Raw genomic sequence first — 20828 nt, 5'->3', positions numbered from 1 at the left:
GTGATGTCCCGGGTTGACAGCCAAACCTTCTGTCCTGGGTGGTACTGGGGTGCTTGGGAACGTCAAAGATCAGCTGTGAACCTGCGCCTGTGTAGGGCTCGTTGAAGTTGCACATGAACTGAGTCCCAGACCCTCTCGCTCTCCCGGAACCAGTAATCCACCGCCGGGACGTCTGATGGTTCCCCATCCCAGGGGAACAGTGGGGGTTGGAAACCGAGTACGCACTCGAAAGGAGTGAGTCCAGTGGTGGGCTGACGAAGAGAGTTCTGGGCGTACTCGGCCCAGCCCAGAAACTGGTTCCAGGAGTCCTGGTGGCCGTGACAGAAGGTACGCAGGAAACGGCCGATCTCCTGAATCTTCCTCTCCGTCTGCCCATTTGTCTGGGGATGGTATCCAGAGGAGAGGCTTATGGTCACACCTAGGAGTTTGAAGAAGGATTTCCATACCCTTGATGTGAACTGTGATCCGCGGTCAGATACGATATATTCGGGCAGTCCATAATATCTGAAGACATGGTTGAATAGAAGTTCAGCAGTGTCCATTGCTGTAGGTAATCCAGGCAGTAGACAGAACTTGGAGAATCGATCAACTATCACCAGTACACAGGTGCATCCGTTGGAGACTGGGAGATCTGTTATAAAATCCACTCCTAGGTGTGACCAGGGGCAATTTGGAACGGGCAGAGGTTGGAGTTTCCCGGAGGGAAGATGTCATGGGCTCTTTGAGATGGCACATTCCCTGCACCCCTGCACGTACCTTCTTACGTTTGATGCCATGTTGGGCCACCAGAAGTGCTGTTTCAACAGCAAGAGGGTTTCATTGACCCCTGGGTGGCCAGTGCCCAGTGAAGTATGTGACGAGTGGATAAGGGGAGTGCTCCATGCTCGTGGAATGTACTCCGTCCCTTGCGGGCAACCCGGCGGAGTGTTGGTGGAGGCATTCAACTTGGGGAGCGTTTCTTCAGACCAAGTAATGGGACTGACAAAAAGTTTCTCGGGGATGATGGACTCTGGGTCATCAGTGCTTTCTTCGGGACCATGAATACGGGACAGATTGAGCTTGCGGGAGAAGAAGGCACATGGATGGAGTTTATGGGGAATCCCCTGCTGCTGGGATAGTACCACTCCCACTCCTGTGGTCGAGGCGTCCACCTCAACGACGAAAGGGAGATCTGGATCTGGATGGGCCAGGAGAGGAGCGGTAGTGAAAGCAGTCTTGAGGGCTTCAAATGCTCGGGTGGTGGCTGGAGTCCAGGACAGAGACTTGGGGTTTTTTCTGAGTAGATTAGTTAATGGACTGGTGATGGAACTGTAACTTTTGATGAATCGGCGGTAGAAATTTGCAAAACACAGGATAGGTGGTAAGAATTTTTGTAGTTCTTTCACAGATGTAGGAATGGGCCAGTCTTTCACGGCAGTGACCTTCCTCTCGTCCATGCGGGCGCCACTGTGATCGATGATATATCCCAGAAACTGCACTGAGGGCTGGTGGAACGTGCATTTCTCGGCTTTGTGATAGAGATGGTAGTCTCTCAGGCATTGGAGGACCTCCGCAACGTGCTGGTGATGTTCGGCCATGCTCCGGGAGTAGATCAAGATGTCGATGATGTATAATAGGACTGATCAGTGTACTCCCGGAGCACCTCCTGCATGAAGTCTTGGAATACGGAGAGGGCGTTGACAAGTCTATACGGCATGACAAGATATTCATAGTGACCGGTAGGGGTCACAAACGCTGTCTTCCACTCGTCCCCCTCACGTATTCTGATGAGGTTGTACGCGCTGCGGAGGTTCAACTTGGTGAACACAGTGGCGCCGCGTAGATGTTCCAGCGCTGATGGGACGAGAGGAAGTGGATACTGGAATTTCACAGTTATCTTGTTCAGAGCTCTGTAGTCGATGCAGGGCCGCAAGCCTCCGTCCTTCTTTGCCACAAAGAAAAAGCTTGAAGCAGCAGGGGAAGTAGATGGGCATATGTATCCTTGTGACAGAGCTTCAGCGAGATGGAGAGGAAGTAGATTTTCCCCCTGGGCACTGGCTCACCTGGAATGAGGTCGATTGCACAGTCCCATGGCCGGTGAGGAGGTAGTTTGGTGGCTTCTTGAGGACAGAAGACATCGCTGAAGTGGGAGTAACAGGCAGGGATGTCCGTTGAACGTTTCTCAAGTGGACTTTCAACAGAAGTAGCACAGACTTGGATTTCTTTGGAACTTGGAACAGGAAACTCAGGAAAACAGTCATTAAAACATTGGTTACCCCAAATCAGGATCCCCTGTCCTCCAGGAGATGATGGGGCTGTGTTGTTCTAGCCAGGGGCGCCCTAAAATCACGTCAGCTGCTGATTCCTCCAGAACCAGCAGGTGGATTTCTTCCTTGTGGAGAATGCCCACTTGGAGGTGCTGTGGTCCAACACTCTAACGTACTTGACGGAGGGGTTTTCCAGTTACTGAGTAGATTTGGTAAATCTTCGGCGTGGCGCTGGTCTTGAGTTTGAGCTGGCGACAGAGGGCTCCGGAGATTAAATTTCTAGCTGACCCAGAATCGAGGAGGGCTTTGACTGGAAGACAGAAATCAACAGGAGTAAGGTTCACAACAATAGTAAGCAGTTTCATCTTATTAAAAGTAGGCAGGAGAACACTCACTATTGATCGCACTGGACGCGTGGGGCATTCAGCGATGTAATGCCCAGAGCGGCTGCAGTACAAACACAAATTCTGGGTCAGCCTCCTCTGTCGCTCAGCGGAAGAAAAACAAGAGTAAACAACTTGCATGGGTTTCTTTGGCTGGTTCTGGGGGGCTGACGGATTCTGGCTGGCGGAGGACGGTTGGTCCTGGTGCTTTTCGAGACACAGCTGCATACGAGTGGCGAATCTGATGGATAGCTGGATGAATCTTTCGAGCCCGATGGAATCCTCGTATGCAGCGAAATGCAACCGCACACGTGGATCAAGGCCTTGACGATAGGTGGTAATAAGGGCTTGTTCATTCCAACCACTTGCACCAGCTAGGGTTCGAAACTGGATAGCATAATCAGACACAGACATAGAACCTTGTTTCAGCTTGCATAATCTCTCACCGATAGATGAATCCCAGGCTGGTTTCCCGAAAACTTCTTTGAAATGGGCGACGAAGCTTGAAAAAGACTGCACAATGGGACTTTTCTGTGTCCAGAGTGGTTCTGCCCAGCGAAGAGCTTTTCCTTCGAGTTGAGAGATTATGAAGGCCAGTTTAGTGTTGTCATCGGGATACAAGTGCGGTTGCATCTCCAGGACCAGCAAACACTGCAGAATGAATCCGTTGCAGTCCTCCGCCGAGCCAGTGAAGGGCGCCGGTTTGGCCACGGGACTGGTGACCGCAGATGGCGAAGGAGATGCGGCAGTGAATGCAGAAGTGTTCGCTGTGGTAGCTGGTGTGGAAGTGCTGGTGAGCGTGCGGCGAAGTGCATCAACGAGATCTTGGAATGGATCCGGGTTGCTCATCTTGGTTGTCGGTGTTGGTCCGGTCTTCTGTTACATACAGAAGGGGACAGAGACACAGGTATAGTTAATATGATGTTTATTTATAACCAGAGATGAAGGGCAGAGTGCAGGTGAGTGAAAGCAGGTTAAAGTTTGTGACTTGAGATGATACTGGATCTGATACTTGTCTTGATCTTTTCCCAGGGATCGTGGATGCAGGCAGACGTGGAGCAGACGATACACACAGACACTCACAGAAGACGATGAGACACCAGGAATCATGGATAACGCTGGAGACAGGTAAGTAGTCGTTTAACAGAGTACTTGAGGTAAGCATAACAGGTAGGTATGCGTTAACGAGACCGGACAGTGACTGAGTGATCTGGAGTGTCTTTTATGTGGCTGTGGTGATGAGTGCTGATGAGTGTCAGGTGTGGCTTGTTAATACTCAGGAGAGGGAGTGCGTTGTGATTGGGTATGTGTAGATCCTGGCGTGTCTGTGACACTCAGTTACTAACTCCGTTACTATTTGTGAGAAGTAACCAGTAACTATAACTAATTACTTTTTTAAAGTAACGTGCCCAACACTGCTTATTGCATCACGTCACACTTTCTATATCTCGACCCTGACATGATGTACAAACTTAACTCCTGACTTTTACACAGACAGACACTCTGTACAAACATATGGCTTCTAAAGTTGAAGCTGTTGGAGTACATTTCTAAAAATAATAAATATTTGATGATACTCAAAATGAAAACATTCATGAGGTATTAATGTCAGCATGATATACAAGGTACGATACAGCAATATTTTAACATATATCAGAGTGAAACGATCTCTTAAACAAGAACAAATGTAGGGCAGAGCTTGATTTTGTCCATGGGGAATTGATTGGATGGTCGTGGTTTGCTATTGGTGGATCTAATATGAGTGACAGGTTGCTCCGCCCTCATCATCAGAGAAGAAAAGAGATGTCACTGCAAGAGGGAGAGGAAGATATTTTGATTAAAGATTATGAGTGCACATGAATTTAACAAATAAATCATAATAAATACTGCAGTATTATATAAATATATAAGATATAATATATAAGAAAAAATAAGATTTGGCAATTTTATTTTCATGGTGACTTTAAGCAATTGTAATTCTGAACACAGTTTTCAGTCCTGCAGTACCAGTGTAGTATTTAGGACAGAGATTTACTGAACTTTTAGGGTGTTGTCTTGCTTCTCTGTAACTTATATTTTTAGTGTGTGTCTGAGACTGATTAAACACAATGTGTGTGTAGGAACACGCATGAAAACTAAAAACTTGGTAGCATGAGGCTCTTCAGGACCAGGAATATGGAAGCTGCTTTACAGACACGCCTGTTTTGACCCTGTTTTGGCCTGTTATGACACATCACTCAAACACAGAACCAGGAAACAGGAAACACATGACTTCAGAGAAAGAGAAACTGAAGTGTAGTTGAGCTGTTGTGTGTTTGTGTCTCTGTGTTCATGCAGTAAAATGGCAGAAGCCGGAATTTCTCAGGATGAGTTCATGTGTCCAGTGTGTCTGGATCTCCTGAAGGATCCAGTGACCACTTCCTGTGGACACAGTTACTGTAAGATCTGTATTACAGGCTGCTGGGATCAGGAGGATCAGATGAGAGTCTACAGCTGCCCTCAGTGCAGACAGACCTTCAGTCCAAGACCTGCTTTAGCTAAAAACACCATTCTGGCTGGAATGGTGGAGAAACTGAAGAAGATTAAACTTCCTGCTGACTGTTACGCTGGAGCTGGAGATGTGCAGTGTGACGTCTGTACTGGAAGAAAACACAAAGCCGTCAAGTCCTGTCTGGTGTGTCTGAACTCTTACTGTCAGAATCACCTTGAACAACATGAGAGTTGGTTTAAAGGAAAGAGACACAATCTGACTGAAGCCACTGGACGACTGCAGGAGATGATCTGCCCGAAACACGACAAGATCCTTGAGGTTTTCTGCCGCACTGATCAGGAGTATATATGTGTGCTGTGTATAATAGATGAACATAAAAACCACAACTTTGTATCAGGTGCAGCACAGAGGACAGAGAAACAGGTATGAACTTAAAGAGGTCACATTATGATCATTTACAGGTTCATAATTTAATGTCTGTTTTAATGGAGACAATGGAGGTGGTAAATGCCTTTGGAGTGACTTTGTAACTTTACAGAGTTTTTTCATGCACAAACAGTCAAACACTAAAGAAAGATGAACATGGGGAAAAAAGCATAATAGACCAGCAGTTCACCCAAAAAATGAACATTCATCATTTAGGAATACTATGATATTCCAAAACTGGTATGACTTTCTGTTCTCTGAGGAACACAAAAGAAGATATTTTAGGGATCTCTCTGTCCATATATTTAAAGTCAAAAGGGTCCAAAAGTTTCAATCTTCAAAAAGGACATTAAGGTAGCTTCACAAGTTTGCCTGCCCATTCAGTCTGAATGGTTAATGGTAAACCAAATTCGGCTTGCTGTCCTCGAAAGAGGGCTCGAACCCGAGGCTCAGTTTGAGCTCCGAGTTAAACCCCCCTATAACAGTACTGCGTAGAGGGAGAATAAGAGAAATAGAGGAGGAGATGGGGAGGACGAGGGATGCTGGAAGAATTGTTGCTGGGATGACGCAGTGAATGCTGCTTATATACACTCGTAATGATGATTGACAGGACTGAATGTTTACGCTCCTCCCGAACCTACATTTGTAACTACATATAAAAGAAATTCATACAACTCTAAGGGGGGTAATCTAAGGCTTCATCTGAAATCCCTACTATAGAGCACCTCAAAAACAGTACGTGACACAAGAAGTACTGTATGTCTGAATTCACAGTACTCATACAAGAGTGGGCAAAAAGTTCAGAGTTTCTGAAGTGTCGTTCCCATGAGGCCACGGGAGAGGATTTGTGAATGGCAGTGAAGTGACGCAACTGATGCTGTTAGATCACATGATAATGACAACATGGTCAATGAAGTATGTCCAGATTACATTCATACTATATTGAACATACTTTACTTAGCAGACACAAATTATTACAATTTAAAATAATTAGCTACTGAAGAGAGTGTGCGATTTTGGAAGCACCCTAAGTCTTCTGAAGCATAAAGAAAAATCAATAATGGCATGTTTAGTCAAGTGACATGCATGAGCCAGTGAGGTTTGCTGTTATTGACGTGTCACCATATTTGATTTGGGCATTTGAGACATTATTCAGAATATTATACAAGAGAAAATTACACAAGTTTGTAAAGACATGAGGATGAGTAAACAATTAAAGAACTTACATTTCTGGGTGAACTATCCCTATAAAACTAGGCTTTGATGAAATAATGCTGACACTTATGAATTAACCTATAACCTTATCATGAAAGATCTCTCAATCTCAGCACTTCACTGATACTGGATTCATATCTGTTTACTTGATGATTTATGTGATGTTTCTCCTGTTATTGGTTTGTCCTTTAGCACCAGCTGAAGGAGACGCAGAGGTGGTTCCAGCAGAGGATCCAGCAGAGAGAGAAAGATCTTCAGCAGCTGAGAGAGGCTGTGGAGTCTCATAAGGTGAGTCTGGAGAAGAAGAGAAGTTTGAGAAGTCTCAGTCAGGACTCACTGAAGCCACTGTGTGATTGTGATGTGTGTCCTAACAGCGCTCTGCAAAGAGAGCAGTGGAGGACAGTGAGAGGATCTTCACTGAGCTCATCCAGTCCATTGAGAGAAGCCGCTCTGAGGCCACACAGCAGATCAGAGATCAGGAAAAGACTGCAGTGAGTCGAGCTGAAGGACAACTGGAGCGACTGGAGCAGGAGATCAATGATCTGAGGAGGAGAGACGCTGAGCTGGAGCAGCTTTCACACACACAGGATCACATCCATTTCCTGCAGGTAACAGAGATCTAGAAGAACAGGATCATAGTGGACTTGAGCAAGAGACTCACAGAGAAACATTTCATGAGAGCAGAATGAGCCGTTGACTGAAGTGTTGATCTGTGTGTTCGGTTATTATATAATCATCAGTCAGACTCTCATCTGATCATCTTCTTTTGAAAGAGACGCACTTACAAATGCAGTTCCCATTCAGTCGGTCACGTTCGACGTACGTCGGACAGACCGACGAATAGGAATCTCGCTAGAGAGGCCAATCTACTTCGAGTGTAACTACAACGAGCCAATGCACATTGGCATGCAATCATATGCATCAGCTGCTCGCCTCGCAGCGCGGGTATATAACGAGCAGCAGGTGCGTTGCATCTTCAGCTTTTCGCTTCGGAGCCGAACGGTGTTTGTTCCTGATCTCTGCAAGCAAGTGTCTGCTAGAAGACGAGTCAAGCTTTTGGTTGAACTTCTCTTTTTTTCGAGTGCGGGCGAACAGCACAGCAGCGGGGTCGAAGTTCTCTCTTTATTTTCTGTTTTTTGTTTCGTTTGCCATTATAGAGCAAATAGCTGTTTTGACAGCGTCAGAAGGCTGTTCTCACGGCCGGAACGGTGCGCTTCGAGCGCTGAAAGCCGTTTTTACGGCTGGTAAGAGTGAGCGCCTTCAAAGAGAGAAAGAGCACACGACAGGCTGCACACAATCCCTGTCTGTGTTGCGGCGGCCGTTCCCCTGCGTGCTTCAGCACTCTAAAAGAGTAAAGTCCCTAAAAGAGCTTACACAAGTAGAGCTTGCGTCTTTTCAAAGATGACATTCTATTTGTGTGTTTCTGGATGCGGTCGTCTCCTGTCCTCACTGACGGCCACGATCACTGTTTCACATGTCTAGGCGCGTACTGAAACGATGTTCGTGGGTGGTTCATGTTTTCGTATGAGAACATGATCACGTCGACACGCTGGTCGTGACTCTTCTTTCTCTGGGAAGCTTGAGTCCCCTCTGTTGTTGGCCAGCTGCCGCTTGTGTGTAAAAGCACAGCCGCGGGTCTGCCCGACACTCTGGGAGACCGCGGAGATCAGCGAGAGCAAACCTCTCGCTCCTCTGCGTGTCGTGTGCCGTCGAGCTGTCGGGCTGCAGTGCGGGTTGTCACGGCAACCCAGCGCTCGCTCGGCGCTCTAGATGCGCGGTCTCCTTGCCTAATCTCCATTGTAGTGCCCTCTCTGGTGCACCAGAAGAGGTCTACTTTGGTGAAATGGCTTGGGCGACTTGAGGTTGAGGGGTTCCTTCGGGGAACCAACCCCCTAGGGCCCCTTCCTCTCTAGCGCATTACATGCTGTGCAGCTTCTGGATTGGATTGCTGGTCCTTTTCATAGGGGAACCTAGCATTTAATTCAGGGCTTCAGCTGAGGGTCAGATGTCGATTGCAGCATCGGAGAGAGGGCTGTTATGCTCTGGAAATGAGGGTGACGCTGCCCACTGTAATGGTGTGTGCTTATGCTGACTCAGATTCGGAGTTTACAGCCATGCTTTCCCGGGTGTTCCAGATGTGCATGGAAAAACTTGGCAGTATGGAGCTATATTGGTGCCATAAATATGGAACGCCAAAAGTGCCAAAATCTGCATAAGTTTTTACTCTCTCACTACCCTTATGGGTGGGGTGGCTGTTCACAGACCACACCCACCCTGCATGTGAGGCCAAGGCACTCTTTATGCATGAGGGTAGTTCTGAGCCGGGGTTGAGCTGTGCTTGTTGACTAACCATGATTAAAGTCACAGCGCAGGCCTTCGGCCAGACGATGTCCACCTCAGTGGTCCAGAAGCGCCCCCCTGGCTTACCTTGCTGAGGTGCAAGAGGTCGTCAAGCTAAACGCTTTCTCGACACTCCCGTCTCACAAGGTGGCCTTTTCGGTGACACTGTCGGGGACTGAGCCCAGCAGTTCTCCTCAGTTAGTGGCAGACCGGGGAGCCTCCCCCGACAAACCATTGAGTTCCTCGTGGGCCCTCAGTCTGCTCGTTGCCTCACCACTCTCATCCCCCTCTTCCTTCGCCAGAGGGCAGCAGCGTGCAGTCGAGAAGGCAGCAAAGCCTCTCCTGCGCCCCCTGCCCAACCGTGGAACCAGGTAGGTGTTGCACAGCACACTCTGTCCCCGCTTCGGGCCGCCTCGCAGAGAGAGCCTCCCGAGCTGTGTCCCTGTGTTCCACCTCGCTGCCTCACTGCGGGTACGCCTGCGGTCCCTTTGATCCCGCTTGTACGGTCTCTGCGAGCCTGGTTAGTGCTCCCCAGTCCGTCTCGCTGGCTCATTCAGACCATCGGGCTCGGCTATGCGATTCAGTTCGCCCGGCGTCCCCCCCCCCAAGTTCAGGGGCGTCCACCTCACTGCAGTGAAGGCTGTCGATGCCCGTGTCTTGCGTGCGGAGATCGCGGTCCTACTGGCGAAGGACGCGATAGAGCCGGTCCCTCCAGCCAATATGAGGTCAGGGTTCTACAGTCCCTACTTCATTGTACCCAGGAAAAGCGGTGGGTTATGACCGATCTTGGACCTGCAAGTTTTGAATCGGAGCCTCCACAAGCTACCGTTCAAAATGCTCACGCAGAAACGCATTTTTGAGTGCATCCGTCCCCAGGATTGGTTTGCAGCGATCGACCTGAAGGACGCGTACTTTCATGTTTCGATTCTTCCGCGACACAGGCCATTCCTGCGTTTTGCGTTCGAAGGTCGAGCATATCAGTACAGAGTCCTACCCTTCGGGCTGGCCCTGTCTCCCCGCGTCTTCACGAAGGTCGTGGAGGGAGCCCTTTTTCCCATGAGAGAATGGGGTGTTCGCATCCTCAACTATCTCGACGACTGGCTCATTCTGGCACAGTCCCAGGATCAGTTGTGCGAACACAGGGATCTGGTGCTCAGACACCTCAGCCAGTTGGGTCTTCAGGTCAACTGGGAAAAGAGCAAACTCGCCCCGGTACAGAGGATCTCTTTTCTCGGTATGGAGTTGGATTCGGTCGAACAGATAGCACGCCTCACAGAGGAACGTGCTCAGTCGGTGTTGAACTGCCTGAATACGTTCAATGGCATGACAGCGGTTCCACTGAAATTTTTTCAGAGGCTCCCGGGGCATATGGCAGCCGCAACGGCAGTAACTCCACTCAGTCTGCTTCATATGAGACCGCTTCAACACTGGCTCCACGGCCGGGTCCCGAGATGGGCGTGGCAACGCGGCACGTTCCGGGTGGCAATCACTCAGGAGTGCCGCCAAGCCTTCAGCCCGTGGTCGGACCCCTTGTTTCTTCGGGCTGGAGTGCCCCTAGAGCAGGTGTCCCGGCATGCTGTGGTATTCGCAGATGCCTCTGCCACAGGCTGGGGTGCCACGTACAACGGGCATGCAGTGTCAGGGGTGTGGACAGGCCCCCATCTGCATTGGCACATCAACTGCCTCGAGTTGCTAGCGGTATGCCTTGCTCTGAGCCGCCTCAAAGGGCCGCTACGGGGCAAGCATGTACTGGTCCGTACGGACAACACTGCGACCGTTGAGTACATCAACCGTCAAGGTGGTCTACGCTCCCGTCGCATGTCGCAACTCGCCGCCATCTCAACCTCTGGAGTCAGAAGCATCTGAGGTCGCTTCGTGCCATTCATGTTCCCGGTGTGCTCAACCGTGTGGCCGACGAGCTGCGCTGCCAGGAGAGTGGCGACTCCACCCCCAGGTGGTCCAGCTGATTTGGAGAGAGTTCGGAGAGGCTCAGGTAGACCTGTTTGCCTCTCCAGAAACCTCCCATTGCCAGTTGTTTTACTCCCTGTCTGAGGGAACACTCGGAACAGATGCACTGGCGCTCAGCTGGCCCCGGGGCCTTCGCAAATATGCGTTTCCCCCAGTGAGCCTACTTGCACAGACCCTGTGCAAAGTCAGGGAGGACGAGGAGCAGGTCCTGCTAGTTGCGCCCTATTGGCCCAACCGGACCTGGTTCCCAGAACTCTTACTCCTCGCGACAGCCCTTCCCTGGCCCATTGCTCTGAGGAAAGACCTTTTTTCTCAGAGACGGGGCACTCTCTGGCACCCGGAGGTTCTAGGTGACTTACCCCCCGAGGTACTTAACACCATCACTTCGGCACGTGCACCGTCTACGAGACGGGCTTACGCCTTGAAGTGGAACCTGTTCGTCGAGTGGTGTTCTTCTCGTCGAGAGGACCCCCGAAGATGCTCGATCGGTGTCGTGCTTTCCTTCTTGCAGCAGGGGTTGGAGGCTGTCCCCCTCCACCCTCAAAGTCCATACTGCTGCTATCTCCGCATATCATGACCACATAGATGGCAAGTCTGTTGGTCAGCACGACCTGGTCGTCAGGTTCCTTAGGGGGGCGAGGCGGTTGAATCCTCCTCGTCCTCCCTCCATACCCTCTTGGGACCTTGCTCTGGTGCTGAGAGCACTTCAGATTGCTCCCTTTGAGCCCTTGCAATCAGCAGACTTAAAGATTCTGTCTATGAAGACTTTGCTGCTGGTTGCATTGGCCTCCATCAAGAGGGTAGGGGACCCGCAGTCTTTTTCGGTCGACGAATCGTGCCTAGAGTTCGGGCCGGGTGACGGCCACGTGGTACTGAGACCCCGGCCTGGCTATGTGCCCAAGGTTCCTACCACTCCCTTCAGGGACCAGGTAGTGAGCCTGCAAGCGCTGCCCCCGGAGGAGGCAGACCCAGCCCTGGCTTTGCTCTGTCCAGTTCGCGCTTTGCGACTGTACGTAGACAGAACTCAAAGCTTTAGGACCTCAGTCTAGCTCTTTGTCTGTTGCGGAGGCCAGCAGAAGGGAAAGGCTGTCTCCAAGCAGAGGATGGCCCACTGGATAGTGGATACCATCGCCCTGGCTTACCAAGCTCAGGGCGTGCCCTGCCCGCTCAGGTTGCATGCACACTCCACGAGAGGCGTCGCATCTTCCTGGGCGCTGGCTCGTGGCGCCTCGCTAACAGACATCTGTAGAGCTGCGGGCTGGGCGACACCTAACACGTTCGCTAGATTCTATAGCCTTCGTGTCGAGCCAGTCTCCTCCCGTGTTCTCACCTCAGGTCAGAGGCATGGAGAGGCCCCGGCTTAGTGTCAGCTTGCTGCGCTTACATGCGCTTTTTCTCCAGAGAGTCCCTACAAGGCAGACCCTGTTGAGTCCTCCGATCTCCCTTCGGCAGCCGACGTGGCGGAGCGTCTGGCGCTAGGCCTATACACCGTTGTATCCTTGAGAACCGGGTTTAGGCTGGGTACCATATGTGTGACCCTACTGGGATCCCATATGTCTAGTTCCACGGTTGCTCCTAAACGAAGCCCGTGTCTTTCTCCTTCAGGGAGAACCCGCCTCTCATCGAGTTGGAGTCACCCCAGTTCTTCCATATGTAGTACAGCCTACGGGTTAATCCATATGTACTTCTCCACATAACTCCTTCAGGGAAGGATGTGGCTTCCGCAGCGTTCCCTTCCCAGCGGAAGGGTACGCTTTCCCAGCGTTATCCAATAGTCTCACTGAATGGGTTTTGGGAACAGCAGTGATCGACACTCTCTGTGTTAGCCCTGTCCCACCGTCCGTAGGCAAGGGGGTTCAGGTGGCTTACAACAGAGCGCTGGAAGGGGGCAGCTCCTGTGGCGCTTTGGTAGGGATTCCTATTCGTCAGTCTGTCCGACGTACGTCGAACGTGACCGAATGAATGGGAACGTCTCGGTTACAAAGGTAACCCTCGTTCCCTGAAGGAGGGAACGGAGACGTACGTCCCGTCGCCACAGTCGCTGTACCCCGCTGATGCTGCCGCCTATCCGGTTCGGCTCCTCAGCGAAAACCTGAAGATGCAACGCACCTGCTGCTCATTATATACCCGCGCTGCGAGGCGAACAGCTGATGCATATGATTGCATGCCAATGTGCATTGGCTCGTTGTAGTTACACTCGAAGTAGATTGGCCTCTCTAGCGAGATTCCTATTCGTCGGTCTGTCCGACGTACGTCTCCGTTCCCTCCTTCAGGGAACGAGGGTTACCTTTGTAACTGAGACGTTCAGCTCTGGAAATCTCTTAGGAAACATTTTCTTGAAAGATATATTGAGCTTCCAGACAACAACAGCTCAAAATTTAAATGATGTTTTATTAACGTAGTTCGGGAGGAACAAGTCAAATAAGCTACCCGATTATCACATCATCTCACCCAGCTGTCAACAATCAGTAATCAACATATCTACCCAATCAGAATGAGTACAGGCATATATATAACCACAGTCAACTCACCCATGAATCCTCGACAGTTTTCAGCATCCCTCCACCACCCTGTCTCCTCACACTCACTTGGTTACTTCCAACTGGTTACTGTGTTCGGGCCAAATACCGAGCTCGGAGCCCTCTCCCCGAACAGCACGCCAAATACGTATACCATTTATTTTATCTGACTTATTTGTAAGTGTGAACTTGTGAATTAATATTTAAACTTTTTTTAGTTTCAGTTTCCCCCAGCTAGATTTCCCATCATCTCTTATCTTTTTACAAACTTTGACTTTTACTACAAATTTTCAGTAACGAAAACCTTTTATAATAATTTTCATTAACACAATTTGACAGAATTTGACAGTGAAGTCCTCAAACAGGAAGTGAGGCTGTATATTAGCAAAGTTTCTGCATATTTAAACCACAAAACCTGACCTTGGGATCGTGTCCTAAGAGTCCTTGTGAATTTCAGAGTCACTACCTGCTCAAAAGTTATAAATAATGGTCAATCTACTCGTTGCCTTTGAACTGCTTTTCCTGATCAAATCTACTCAACCCTGTCATGTGACTCCATTGATGCTCTTGATCTGTTACATTTATGTTATTGCCAGATGTTTGATCATCAAGTGTTTTCCTAGAAAGTTCACATATAGTGTAAGTGTTGAACACTAGATCTTACACCTCTAACATGATATAATGAACATGAGAAGAATGAAGCTGATGCTGTGAAAGTGCTGGATTGAGGAGAGTTACTAAAGATCAACAAGAGCTGCTCAAATCTGACAGTAGTGCAGGTTATTGTCTGAAGTGTGGAGGTGATGAGCTTTGATTTCTGTTTTCTGTAGATTTTACAGTCTCTCTCAGCTCCTCCTGAATCTACAGACGTAAATGACGATCTCTTCAGTTCTCTCTCCTCTTTTGATGTCGTGAGAGAATCTGTCCGTCAGCTGAGAGACAAACTGGATTATTTCTGCAAAGAGGAGCTGAAGAAGATCTCTGACAGAGGTAAAGTCCTGGAGATTCATCTGCTCTCAGAAATGATCCTCCATCATCTCATATCATGTAGAAGATCATATTAGAAATGTCTTAGGAACGGATGCAGGGATCATTTTCTCTTGACATGATAATCACACTCTTCATGTCTGTTGATTTCCACAGTCACTTTCACCAACATTGTTCCCAGAACCAGGAACGACTTCCTACAATGTAAGTCACTAAGAAAACAAACAGAAAAGACACTGACTGTGTTCATGTTAATCGTGCAGAGGGTGGGGTGGGGGGGGGCAATGGAAGCAAGATGAAACTTGTAATTACTTGCAAAAGAAAATGATCTGTAACATTTTAACAACATTCTACTCAACGTGAACATTTCAAATGCATTTGTCCTGTTGTCAGTAACACAAGCGCGCAGATCGAGTCCATCAGAAATTGAACGAAAAACACGAATCTGTGAAAACGGTGACATCATGCACATGTGTATTGTGTGTTTAGTCTATCCACCTTAATTTTCAAACCGGAAATAAGGTTTTTCTGTGAATTTGCGAGACTACTGATTTATCAGCTGCTATAGGGAAATAATGAGAGGAATATCAAAGTGCAGTAAACTGTAAAAATAAGGTGGATTGGCATACATGTTTGGAGTGAGAGCCTGTATAAGAATGTGTATACGCAGACATGTAGGCTGATCTTTCTTTAAAAAATGACATTATTATTATTACTCGTGACTTTAACAAAGATGTAAATCAGGACAGCACTAAACTGGGGATTTAACATATTCTTCAAAAACAGGATATCTTCTAAAACTAATAAATAAATATGATTATTTTTCACTGAAAATATGATTATTTTTCACTTCCAATTAAAAACATTCACCCAAGATTTAGAGGTAAAATCACAGTAGAAAAAAAAAAACTTTTCAAGAGTTTCAGGAAAGTAAGAAACAGAAAACTCTTCTGGAAAAATTCCACTATGGATTTATCCTAAACTGGATTTTGTATAAAGTCTCTTTAATCTTTGGAGCAACAGATAGAAATTTAAAGAGTTCAAGATGACCAAAGTCTACAGTACTGAAAATCACCAAAAATATAATAGACATACAATGCTTAAAAACTGTGTAAATCGAGACTTCCGGTATGCAGTTTGAGTGAGTGAGGCGCGTCCGGGTGCTGCTCCGTAAATTTTATTACTTTTCACTTGTTAACAGGAACATTTAGTATTCTTAGTACTTTAAGACGACGTCTACAACGCCAGAGAACATTCGAATACGTGTTGGGGCCTGTTATTTTCATTGCCATGCCTAAATCTAAACGTGCTTCTCCCGCTCCTGATGACAGCCCTGATGCCGTGTCTACGTTCCTTGCCACCGTGGTTAAACCCAAACAGTCAAGCGAAGTAGCTGCTGTGGATACAGTTAAATAACAGAGTTATTATTGGACAATGTTTCACTCGGGGCAGTAGCCCTATGTAAGCCGGGTCTGCACGCTAATTGGTCATGGCATTGCATTGAAGTACGGTGTTGTATCAGACTTTATGGACTTCTTGCATTATAAGCACGTACAGACCATGCAACTTTTATTATTATTATTTTAATATGCGGTCTGTGAACATATTGTTCCCTTTTTCTTTATATATTTTCAACCTGTTACGGAGCTCTCTCTCCGAAAGTTCAGCAGAGAGAAGGTTTGTGCTGTGTTGTGGGTAATGTTCGTACCACTTTTTTTTTTTTTTTTTCGTTCTTTCACTCTATTTCAGAATCTCAGATATGTCAAGACAGAAGAAAGCCACATTCATGTTCTCATGTTTTTGCTGTTGTCATTATAACCAATGACCACTAGCTTAAGCAAAGCTCAGTCTGGGAGTTCTTGTGTGAATTTTACCAGTTGGAATGTCAAAGGTTTAAACAATGTAATTAAACTTAACAAGGTCTTGTCACATTTAAAAACATTTAAATACTCATATTGGTTTTTTGCAAGAGACCCACTTAAAAAACACAGATCAAGACTTTGTAAGAAATGGATTGGACAAGTATTTCATTCTAAATTTCTCAGTAAATCTAGAGGGGTGGCAATTATTGTGAACAAATGTATACCATTCGCTCCTTCACAAACCTTAGTGGATTTCGGTGGTAGATATGTTATTGTTTCAGGCCTTCTTTATGGTTTAACTGTGAAAATTTCATTCAGAAAATATTCTCCTTGCTCCCTGACCTAAACCAACACTATCTCATTATGGGAGGTGATTTTAATTGTTCTCTGAACCCTTCTCTAGACCGTTCATCTACTAAACCAGCCCAACCCTCTAAAACTGCAATTACGCTTCAATCGCTTCTAACTACTTGCGGTCAGGCCGATTTATGACGTTTTTTATATCCCACGGCACGACAATTCTCATTTTTCTCTTGTTCACCACAATTACTCCCGTATTAATTACTTTTTCTTAGACAAGAAATTGTTGTCTAAAGTGAAGGCCTGTTCATATAGCAGCATTGTTATATCTGATCATGCTCCACTTTTACTTTCTCTTCAGTTTCAAGATAAGATGTTGGGTTCTCGAAGTTGGAAATTTAATTCTCTACTGCTCTCTGATAAAGCATTTTGTGATTCGTTAAAAGATAAATTAGATATATTTTTGGAGATAAATACCATCCCTGAGACCTCACCTTCCATAATATGGGAATCTTTTAAAGCATATGCTCTGGGTCAAGTCATTTCATATTCAGTTTGTGTAAATAGACAAATAAGGAAGAAGCTAGAAGAATTATCTCTGGAAATAATTCGGCTCGATTCGGCTTATGCAACTTCTCCAGATCCTGGAATTTACAAAAAGAGACTCAAACTTCAATCTGATTTTAATATGTTATCAACCCATCAAGCTGAAAAGTTATTGCTGAAGGCTAAACATGCATTTTTTGAGCATGGTGACAAGCCAAGTAAACTTCTTGCACTTCAATTAAAGGAAAAGTCAGCTCAAAATTTAATTTCTAAGATTCAATCCTCTGATGGCAATTTGATTACTGACCCTGTTAGTATTGCTACCCATTTTAAAGACTATTACTCTTTGCTATACAAATCAGAACCCCCCACGGATAGGTCACTTATGGAAAGTTTTTTTGAACCACTGCCCATACCTACAATATCGAATGCAATGAGAGAAGAGCTAGAATTACCTTTTTCTGCAGAGGAGATAGTGCAAGCAATTGAGAGTATGCAGAACGGCAAGACCCCTGGGCCCGATGGGTTCCCTATTGAATTTTTAAGAGGTTTTCTCAAACACTTAAAACGCCGCTACTAAACATGTTATTGGACTCCCTTAATAATGGCTTCCTGCCTCCAACCCTCCGTCAGTCTTGTATTTCTTTGATTTTGAAAAAAGACAAAGACCCACATGAATGTGGTTCATACAGGCCAATCAGTCTTTTGAACGTAGATGTAAAAATACTGGCTAAAATGCTTGCAGAGCGTCTTGAATCAGTTTTACCGTTAATCATACACAGCGACCAGACTGGTTTTATTAAAAACAGATTATTGTCTCATAATATTAGAAGCGCATTTAATAATTTATTCTTCCAATTCTCACCCATCAGAGGCTCTTCTGCTGCTTGATGCGGAGAAAGCCATTGATTGAGTGGAATGGGATTACCTTTTCTATGTGCTACAGAAATTTGGTTTTGGCAATGCGTTCACATCCTGGATAAAACTTTTGTATTCCTCCCCAGTATGCTCTGTTAGGGCCAATGGAGTATCCTCTTCTATTTTTCCCTTAACATCTCGCGCTGTCCGTATGGTAATTGTATTGTCCGGCAATCATTACGAATTTGGTCCCAATTCCGAACCCATTTTGGCCTTCAGCGCTTGCCAGTGGTTTCACCTATAAATCGTAACCCTTTATTTCCCCCTTCACTTAATGACAGGGCATTTAATATTTGGCAGAGAGCAGGGATTTCGGTGGTCAATGATATTTACATTGATAATGTGTTCCCCTGCTTTTCTCAATTGAAACAAAAATTCTCTCTCTCTAGTGCACAATTTTTTAGATATTTGCAGCTCCAAAATTTTGTTAAACTCATTCCCTGATTTTCCAAATCTTCCTCCAAAATCTTCGCTTGATCAGATTCTTGAAGTAGCCTCAGATAAAAGGGGTGTGTTGTCTTCGCTATACAGGCTGATTTCCTCCATTTCCACTTCCTCTCTTTCTTTTATTAAACAACAATGGGAGTCAGATCTCTGCCTCACATTTGATGACGAGACTTGGAACCATATTCTGTCCCGTGTCCATACCTCCTCTATTTGTGCACGTCATAGTCTTATCCAATTAAAATTTATTTATCGAATTTACTGGACAAAAGTGAGGTTGGCAAAAATCAAGCCTGGTATTGACCCTCTCTGTGATCATTGCCATCAGGCCCCTGCGGATTTAATACATATGTTTTGGTTATGTCCATCCATAACTTCTTTTTGGCTATCAATTTTCAATTGTTTTTCTTTAGTAACAAAGAAACAGATCGAGCCTTGTCCTTTGGTTGCGCTTTTTGGACTTCCTTCAAAGGTCACTGGTTTGCCTGGAAATACTGCAAAGGCTTTTGCTTTCTTAACATTGTTAGCTAGACTGCGCATTCTCTTGCTGTGGAAACAAAAACTCCCTCCGTCTTTTGATGACTGGCTGAGAGATGTTATGAGCTTCATTCATTTGGAAAAAATCGGGTATACGTTAAAGGGCAACACGGGTATATTTTCTGAGATCTGGGATCCCTTCATCTTTTTTTTTTCCTGAATATGTCAGTGCTTCTTGTGTGTCAACCTAAGCATTAATGTTATTATGATCGTGGCTTGAATCTGATCATGAGTGTGTGATTATATGTGTGGATAATTTTATTTATTTATTATTATTATTATTTTTTTATTATTTACTGAGACACTTATGACATATTGAACATAAAGAGTTCAGAAACATTAAAAGATCAGATTCATAATTCCTGATTCTGATGTGTTTTATCTCCATCAGATTCCCATCAGCTCAATCTGGACCTGAACACAGTGAATAAATGCCTCCATCTGTCTGAGAAGAACAGAGTGATTACTAAGTATTCCCAACACCATCCGTATCCTGATCATCCAGACAGATTTGATAATGTGTCTCAGGTGTTGTGTAGAGAGAGTGTGTGTGGACGCTGTTACTGGGAGATTGAGTGGAGTGGGAATAATATATTTGGTGTGTGTATATCAGTGTCATATAAGAGCATCAGCAGGAAGGGACGGGGTAAAGAGTGTTGGTTTGGATGTAATGATCAGTCCTGGAGTTTGTTCTGCTCTTCCTCCAGATACTCATTCAAACACAATAACATAGATACTAAACTCCCAGTAGAGTCCATCAGCAGTAGAATAGGAGTGTATGTGGATCACAGTGCAGGAACTCTGTCCTTCTACAGCGTCTCTGGAGACACAATGAGCCTCATCCACACAGTCCAGACCACATTCACTCAACTGCTGTATCCTGGGTTTTGGGTTGGTCTTAATAATAATATAATAATAGACTGTAGAGAGAATCTACCCATAATGCTTTGAGCTCATGATGAATCAGTAACAGTGAGATGTTATAGAGTCTCTTATTTTCTTTTCATTACATTAATACTACAGCTGAACTTCTGTCAGTGAAATAACAGGTCAGAATAAATGTGTGTAATGAATCCTCACATAGACAGTGAGATCTGTGTGTGTGTGTGTGTGTGTGTCATGATGAGTGACGGTGTGTATCTGTTGTTCTCAAGCTCTATTTGTGTTGATGAAAATCAGTCATTCAGGTCTTATTGTAGTGTCACATCAATTATTTTATTATTACTATCAATATTACCTTCCGTTGAAGTGATTCATTTAAATGGACCATTCAATAAAAAATGTATTTTTTTGCAAAATCGATAAATGTACATTTATTAATAAATGTGCAATATATCAACCCAGATCATCTGATAATACTGTAAACTCTTGATCAGTGAAAGTATGAGCACAATTATTGTACTCTAATCCAGTTTACTTTAAATAAACCTTGTTGTTGTTTTATCTTTTCTCAGAGTTGTCAGATCATTCACTTCTGTAAATTCAATCCTGTTTAGGAGAAGGTTTGAGTCAAATCATCAGTTCAATCCAGATAACATGCTCTGAATTCATCATGTAGTGTTGTGGTGAATAATGTCAGTGTTTTCTTTCTATATCTGTCATGTGATCGTCCCGCTGCTGCTCTCAGTGCTGTAATGAACACAAAT

At 45.8% G+C, this 20828-nt stretch overlaps 1 protein-coding gene across 5 annotated transcripts in view; it reads left to right on the top strand.

The window, feature by feature from the left end:
- The window catches only part of LOC127511117 (tripartite motif-containing protein 16-like), a 60424-nt gene extending 39800 nt beyond the window's left edge, over positions 1 to 20624 (top strand). For 3 of the 5 annotated variants that reach the window (XM_051891680.1, XM_051891679.1, XM_051891677.1), the window contains exon 7: positions 19711 to 20624. In XM_051891680.1, the coding sequence (XP_051747640.1) occupies positions 19711 to 20133 (423 nt within the window). In that variant the 3' untranslated portion in view covers positions 20134 to 20624. Of the gene's footprint in view, positions 1 to 4889; positions 5544 to 6953; positions 7050 to 7135; positions 7370 to 14418; positions 14579 to 14731; positions 14780 to 19573 lie in introns of those variants that run through there. The other 2 variants (XM_051891678.1, XM_051891684.1) reach the window with 2 other exon arrangements.
- Positions 20625 to 20828: the final 204 nt, after the last annotated feature.

The sequence above is a fragment of the Ctenopharyngodon idella genome, chromosome 4, assembly GCF_019924925.1.
Source record: "Ctenopharyngodon idella isolate HZGC_01 chromosome 4, HZGC01, whole genome shotgun sequence".
NCBI classification, from domain to species: Eukaryota; Metazoa; Chordata; class Actinopteri; order Cypriniformes; family Xenocyprididae; genus Ctenopharyngodon; species Ctenopharyngodon idella.
The sequence above is the reverse complement of the archived record's forward strand: the minus strand, read 5'-3'. Positions and strand labels throughout refer to the sequence as shown.